Source organism: Babylonia areolata, chromosome 23, assembly GCF_041734735.1.
Source record: "Babylonia areolata isolate BAREFJ2019XMU chromosome 23, ASM4173473v1, whole genome shotgun sequence".
NCBI classification, from domain to species: domain Eukaryota; kingdom Metazoa; phylum Mollusca; class Gastropoda; order Neogastropoda; family Buccinidae; genus Babylonia; species Babylonia areolata.
The window spans coordinates 34,899,936-34,907,435 of NC_134898.1; the positions used below are offsets into that span (position 1 = coordinate 34,899,936).

General features: G+C 48.2%; 1 protein-coding gene across 1 annotated transcript in view; it reads right to left on the reverse strand.

The window, feature by feature from the left end:
* Positions 1 to 1,363, reverse strand: part of LOC143297650 (uncharacterized) — a 67,489-nt gene extending 66,126 nt beyond the window's left edge. Inside the window, exon 1 of the mRNA XM_076610068.1 lies at positions 848 to 1,363. Within this exon, the coding sequence (XP_076466183.1) occupies positions 848 to 1,363 (516 nt within the window). The remainder of the gene's footprint in view (positions 1 to 847) is intronic.
* Between the last annotated feature and the right edge of the window lie 6,137 nt (positions 1,364 to 7,500).

A 7,500-nucleotide genomic window follows, 5' to 3' on the forward strand; every position in this document is an offset into this window, starting at 1 on the left:
CGCACCCAGGCCATGACTCCTGGATGCCCTTGTATTGCCGCCTCTTTTTTTTCTTTTTCTTTTTTCTTTCTTTCTTTTTTTCCTGTTCATCAGCAGGTTCGAACCCACGCCTCCAGGGTGGTCGCCACTTCAGGACTGAGTCACCTTTTCTGGAAGACGTTTTAAACCACTTAGCTATCGTACGCCTAGTTTGAACGAACTAGGAAATTCCTCCTCGACCAGATCCAGCTGGAACTCTTCTGCTGCTTCTGTCATTGCCTTGAGAGCCCGTGTCCTCTCTCTGCCAGAAATCGACAGCTGTTTCATGAAGCTGTGGGCAGATGCTCTCACAAACCCTCTTGCACCAATCTCTATGACGAGGACTTTGGCTTGGAAGCCAGATTCTCTCAGGCTGCTGGCTAGGCCAGCATACTTCTCGGTCTTGTAGATGTGGGCTTCCTGCATTCTGCTTTCGTATAGATTACTATAAATAAGCAGATAAATAAATTGAAATGAATAAATAAAATGAGAAAAATGGATAAAATATATAAATAGATAGATGAATACGAATTTAAAATGATAAGATAAAAACACAAAACGCCCCACCGTTACCCATTTCAATATTTCTCAATTGAAACGTTTAAAAGATGATTTAAAAAAATGTTACCTCCGCTTCTATGTTCCTGGTAATTGGATTTTTTTTTTTAATGTACCGCACCCCCAAACCCCCCCCCCCCCAAAAAAAAAAAAAAAAAAACAAAAAAAACCCAAAAAACACACACCAAAAACAAAAACAAAAAACAAACAAACAAACAAAAAACCAACAACCCCCTCCCCCCCACCAACAACAAACAAAACCCCACGTTACCCGCGCCGTGATTGGTGAACACTGAAGGTCCAAGGCCGACAACCGCTGCCTCATCCGAGGCGTGATGACGACACGAACATCCCCACCACCACCACCACCACCACGAACCTCAGCAAACACCGCGGCGGCCACGCTCCTTCCCACGCCCCCCTCCTTAACGCCATCCCCCCGGGCGCTTTTCGTCCGACGAGGGTAGTAGCTGGGGTCCGAAGGGAAGGGATGGTGGGAGCGATGAGGGGGTTCGGGCACACGCATACGCGTGCCCTCGATGCTGACATTCCCGAGGAGGTGGGAGCCGAAGGAGAGGCGGGAGGAGGTGGAGGCGCAGGCGGTGGCGGAGGAGAAGGGGAAGGAGGAGGCGGTGCCGGTGGTGGCGGGTGTCTTGAAAAGGCGTCCGTGTGTCGGCCGCTGCGTCTTCTTCGTCGTCGTCGTCATCCTCATCATGGCGGTGGTCGTGGTTGTCCGTCCTGTCAGGGCTTTAAGCTCAGCGGCTCGCGGGGATTTGTCCACACCCATGGCGCCTGAGCTGTTGTTGGCTAGGAGGAGGAGGAGGAGGAGGAGGAGGAGGAGGAGAAGGAGGAAGGTGCTAAGGTGCTGCTCGGGCGCGCGTGTGGACGTCCCCGTAGCGAGAGAGCAGCGAACGGTCTGGTGAAACTACGAAACCCTCCACTTCTTTTTTTGTTTGGTTTTGTTTTGTTTTGTGACTCAGTACATCAGTTCTCACACACAAACCGCCCCGTCAGACGATGTTCATCAGAGTCCAGTTCTGTTGACAGAATAGTTGTGTGCTGGGGGTACGTTTTCCTTTCCACTCCTCCACACCCCCCTCCCCCCTCTCTCTCTCTAATAAAGAAATCCTCATGAGTCTTGTGAAGCGGTTTGTTCCGGACAACCCCACCCAATGAACGGGGCAGTGGGGGGGGGGGGGGGGGGGCGGGGGGGGGGGGAGTGGAAGGGGGAAGGCGGCTTAGACTGGGGATGAAGCAGTCAGGAGGGGGGAGGGAGGAGGGGGAGGGGATAGGCTGACCGTAGGAAGGAGGTAGGAGGGAAGGAGAGGGAAAAGCGAAGCAGGGAGGGAGGGAGGAAGGGAGGGAGGTTTAAGTCTTTGAGGAAGTCTTAGTGGGGGAGTGTGTGTGGGGGGGTGGGGGGGTAGGAGGGGGGGGGGCTGGTTGGGGTGGGAGGGGGAAGGGAGGGGAAGAGGAGGTGGAGTAATCAGCAAGCAACCAATCACACTCTTTCTGTCAGGTCTGCAAGGGGGAGGGGAGGAGGGGAATAGTGGTAGAAGGTGGTGGTAGCAGGGGGCTCTTAGAATAACACCGGAAGTTGAGCCCCCGCCACCCCACCCCCCGCCCCCTTTCCGTGGGTTGTGTGGGGGGGAAGTCGTGTGGGTGTGGGGTTGTGGGGGTGGGGGGGGGGTTGTTTGAAGGAGAGAGGAAGCTTCAAAGGCAGGAGGAAATTGGAGAACTGATTCTTTTTTTTTCTTTCACGCGTTGGGAGACGGACCATTCAGTATCCCCCAGATTAACGCCTTTCGTGGGTAACGGGAACGGGAACCTCCCCACCTACCCCACCCACACCCCTGACACCACGTTCAGGTCTGACAATGCAGCATTCAGCACTGAGGTAATGATCGCTCTGTACACAGCTGGCGGGGATCTTGAAGGCACTCTGTTGACCAGCGCCGGAGAAAGAAACAGTTTGGTCGCGGGTCCTGGAGACTGTGAAAATATTGGGCGTCGACTACGCAAGCGAAGACGTTTCTCTGTACCGTGACCACGATCGTTCTGTGGAGCAGGAGGAAGAGGAAGAGGAGGAGGAAGAGGAGGAATTTTTGTTCATTGAGGTCCCGTCACACACACACACACACACACACACACACACACACACACACACATACTCGCGTTCCTTGGAAAAGGTAGTCTCTGATACATAATTGTAGAACAGATATATTTCATTGCCATAAAATCCTAAGGTTTATAAGACACAATAATACATTAAAAAAAACATGTTATGTAAAAAGTTTTCTTCTTTTATCCACTTTCACTTGCTGTCTTTGTCACCAACGTATTCTTGAAAACACACAACAGAAAGAAGATAAAGAAAGAAAGAAAGAAAGAAACACACACACACACACACACACACGCACACACACACACACACACACACACACACACACACTGGAAGGAAGAAACAAAGAATACAATTTCCAACCCAGAATCCTAAAAGAAGAACATACTTTTTTGTATTATTTCCAATGGTTTCACACACACACAAGTGTTTCCGAACTAAATATATATATAATTTGTATTATTTCCAATGGTTTCACACACACACACAAGTGTTTCCGAACTATATATATATATATATATATAATATTCTTAGTCTGGAAACACTTTTGTATGTGTGAAACCATTGGAAATAACTCAAATCAGTTCCGCTTTTGATGGTTATGAGTTCAGAAACTTTCCTCTGCGTTCTGGTGACAGTGGACATCTCGTTACGATGTTAGTTTTTTCACATTTGTTCGAGTCTGAGACTAAAAAAAAAAAAAAAAAAAAAAAAAAATCATTTTTCGCTATCCATATTGTCGTTCTCCATGACGTCAATAATTGTGTGAGGTAACAGCAGCCTTGTGACTTCCTTTCTTTCCATTTTGTTTCTGTTCTCTCTTTGTTAGTGGTCTGGTGCACACCTGGTTACCATGGCAAAGAGTTGTAGTGTTCTTTTCTTCGTTCTTCGCGCGCGCGCGTATGTATGCGTGTGTGTGTGAATAGAATAGAAGAATAGATTTTATTGTCATGAAACCGTAAGGTTTATAAGACACAAGTGCAATGGTAAATGAATGAACGAATGAAAAAAACACACAATTAATCAATCAGTTAATGCAGTAAATTGCAGCAGCATTCATAAACAAATTTTCCCAATCTTGTTTGTATATATTCATCATCTGTTAGCATCACCTGACTGGGAATATGTCCTGTGTTATTCGAATTTGTGTGTGTGTGTGTGTGTGTGTGTGTGTGTGTTCAGGTACAGAATCGGTCAACAAGATTCGATAAAACAATGGTACGATTTCTTTCTTTCTTTCTGTCTTGTGTATATGTTGAGGCAGACATTGTATTTGTCTTTGTTTTTTCCTTCCCGTCGTTTGTTTCTCACGTTATCTTATTTCTGTTGTTTGTTTCCGAGCGTACTTTGGTTACCAAGACGTTGCAGTGAAAGTCGATAAAAGAAGAAAACCAACCAAACAAACGAACGACAACTACTACAACCACACACACACACACACACACACACACACACACACACACACACACACACACACACACAGCCACGCACGCACGCTCACAAAAACAAACAAACATCTCTGGCAACGAGACATTTCCCAGCGCACACTGACCTGACAAAACACCAACGCGGCAAGCACATAATTTATGTACAACGCTGAGCAAGAAAAAGAAGAAGGAAGAAGAAACACAAAATACCATGATCTACCTTCAGCCACAACTGAAAATCTACAAATCAAACGTCCCTTCAGTCCTTCTACTCGCCTCGGAAACCTGAAGAATGAACCAGAAAATGAACCAAGAGCGGGCTCAGGGAGCTCCGAAGAACTGTGTCGAGTCCTCAGCGGACTCCATTGAGAACAGCAAGTCATCACCAAAAAAAAAAGCGAGCAGACGTACAGGCATCAACAACATCGTGGATGAGTTGAAACAGAAAAGCCCGGAGGTGGCTGGGCAATGTTCTCAGGATTTCTAGAACCAGACATGCTTAAAACGTGCCCTCAAATGGGCACCAGCAGGGAAAAGAAAGAGAGGCTGACCACTGGGCACATGGACAAGAGAGAGAGAGGCAGACCACTGGGCACATGGAGAAGAAAGAGAGGCAGACCACTGGGCACATGGAGAAGAAAGAGAGGAAGACCACATGGAGAAGAAAGAGAGGCAGACCACTGGGCACATGGAGAAGAAAGAGAGGCAGACCACTGGGCACATGGAGAAGAAAGACAGGCAGACCACATGGAGAAGAAAGAGAGGCAGACCACATGGAGAAGAAAGACAGGCAGACCACATGGAGAAGAAAGACAGGCAGACCACATGGAGAAGAAAGAATGGCAGACCACATGGAGAAGAAAGACAGACAGACCACATGGAGAAGAAAGAATGGCAGACCACATGGAGAAGAAAGACAGGCAGACCACTGGGAACATGGAGAAGAAAGAGAGGCAGACCACTGGGCACATGGAGAAGAAAGAGAGGCAGACCACTGGGAACATGGAGAAGAAAGAGAGACAGACCACTGGGCACATGGACAAGAGAGAGAGGCAGACCACTGGGCACATGGACAAGAGAGAGAGGCAGACCACTGGGCACATGGTGAAGAAAGAGAGACATACCACTGGGCACATGGACAAGAGAGAGAGGCAGACCACATGGAGAAGAAAGAGAGGCAGACCACTGGGCACATGGAGAAGAAAGAGAGGCAGACCACTGGGAACATGGAGAAGAAAGAGAGACAGACCACTGGGCACATGGACAAGAGAGAGAGGCAGACCACTGGGCACATGGTGAAGAAAGAGAGACATACCACTGGGCACATGGAGAAGAAAGAGAGGCAGACCACTGGGCACATGGAGAAGAAAGACAGGCAGACCACATGGAGAAGAAAGAGAGGCAGACCACTGGGCACATGGAGAAGAAAGAGAGGCAGACCACTGGGCACATGGAGAAGAAAGAGAGGCAGACCACATGGAGAAGAAAGAGAGGCAGACCACTGGGCACATGGAGAAGAAAGAGAGACAGACCACTGGGCACATGGAGAAGAAAGAGAGACAGACCACTGGGCACATGGAGAAGAAAGAGAGGCAGACCACTGGGCACATGGAGAAGAAAGAGAGGCAGACCACTGGGCACATGGAGAAGAAAGACAGGCAGACCACATGGAGAAGAAAGAGAGGCAGACCACTGGGCACATGGAAAAGAAAGAGAGACAGACTACTGGGCACATGGAGAAGAAAGACAGGCAGACCACATGGAGAAGAAAGACAGGCAGACCACATGGAGAAGAAAGACAGACAGACCACATGGAGAAGAAAGAATGGCAGACCACATGGAGAAGAAAGAATGGCAGACCACATGGAGAAGAAAGACAGACAGACCACATGGAGAAGAAAGAATGGCAGACCACATGGAGAAGAAAGACAGGCAGACCACATGGAGAAGAAAGAATGGCAGACCACATGGAGAAGAAAGACAGGCAGACCACTGGGAACATGGAGAAGAAAGAGAGGCAGACCACTGGGCACATGGAGAAGAAAGAGAGGCAGACCACTGGGAACATGGAGAAGAAAGAGAGACAGACCACTGGGCACATGGACAAGAGAGAGAGGCAGACCACTGGGCACATGGAGAAGAAAGACAGGCAGACCACATGGAGAAGAAAGAGAGGCAGACCACTGGGCACATGGAGAAGAAAGAGAGGCAGACCACTGGGCACATGGAGAAGAAAGAGAGGCAGACCACTGGGCACATGGAGAAGACTTGTGGAAGAGGAGATAAAAGCGACAGGTAAGGCTTGTCACCAAGTCAGCTTACTCGTTCAAGACCGAAATGAATGGATTTTTTTTTTTTAAGTTGCCCAGTCGTCTGCATCGTTTCAGTGGTATTGCTACTACTACTACTACTACTACTACTACTACTACTACTACTACTACGCCGCTCATTCCGAGTCCCCTGTACACAGCTACATTCGCGTTCGTCTGTCGGAGTCCCAGCATCTGCAGTCTACAGGAAACCATAGACGTTTGCTTGCCAGGAGACCACACACCAGAGGAGACCCTGCAATACTGCCGAATCACTTCGGTGGTGTAAAGTAGTGCTTGCACTTAGGACACAACCTGCCAAGTCCCGCTATTGACGTCAACAATACAATAGCTCAGTCGTTTACAAGAGTCCCCAACATGAATCTGCCGACACTGAAGATCTTGACAGGACTCATCCCAAGCAATGACTGGGAAGGATGGATGTCACAGGAGGAAAATTCACCCCACTACTTCTGCTTGAAAGAGGTCTTGGAGCCCTCGCTAACAATTTCAACCAAGCGATGACAGAAACCGCAACAGAGGTACTAAAGGGCAAGCCAATGGAAATCCAAGTCATGGATCACAAGTAGCATCTTCAAGATGTGCGAAACTAGAAAGAGCCTAAAACCACACACACACACACACACACACACACACACACACACAGAGAGAGAGAGAGAGAGAGAGAGAGAGAGAGAGAGAGAGAGAGAGAGAGAGAGAGAGAGAGAGAGAACTGAGAAAACTGAAGAAAGGAAAAGAGAAATACAGTTCTATAAACAATGAGATCGGTCAAGAAATCAAGAACGGAAAGGAAGAGGTTGGCCAAGAATTCAGGAAATGCAAAGGAATATTGGGTTGAACAGCAGTGTGAAGACACTGAGAAAAAACCTTGACAGCAACGACACACACACACACACACACACACACACACACACACACACACACACACAAATACCAACCTCTTAATAAGAAAAGACTTGACTCTGGCGGATCACCACGAAAAGACAACATTCTACGCAAGGGGGGGAAAAACACCCACCAAAAAACAACAACAAAAAAACAACACCAC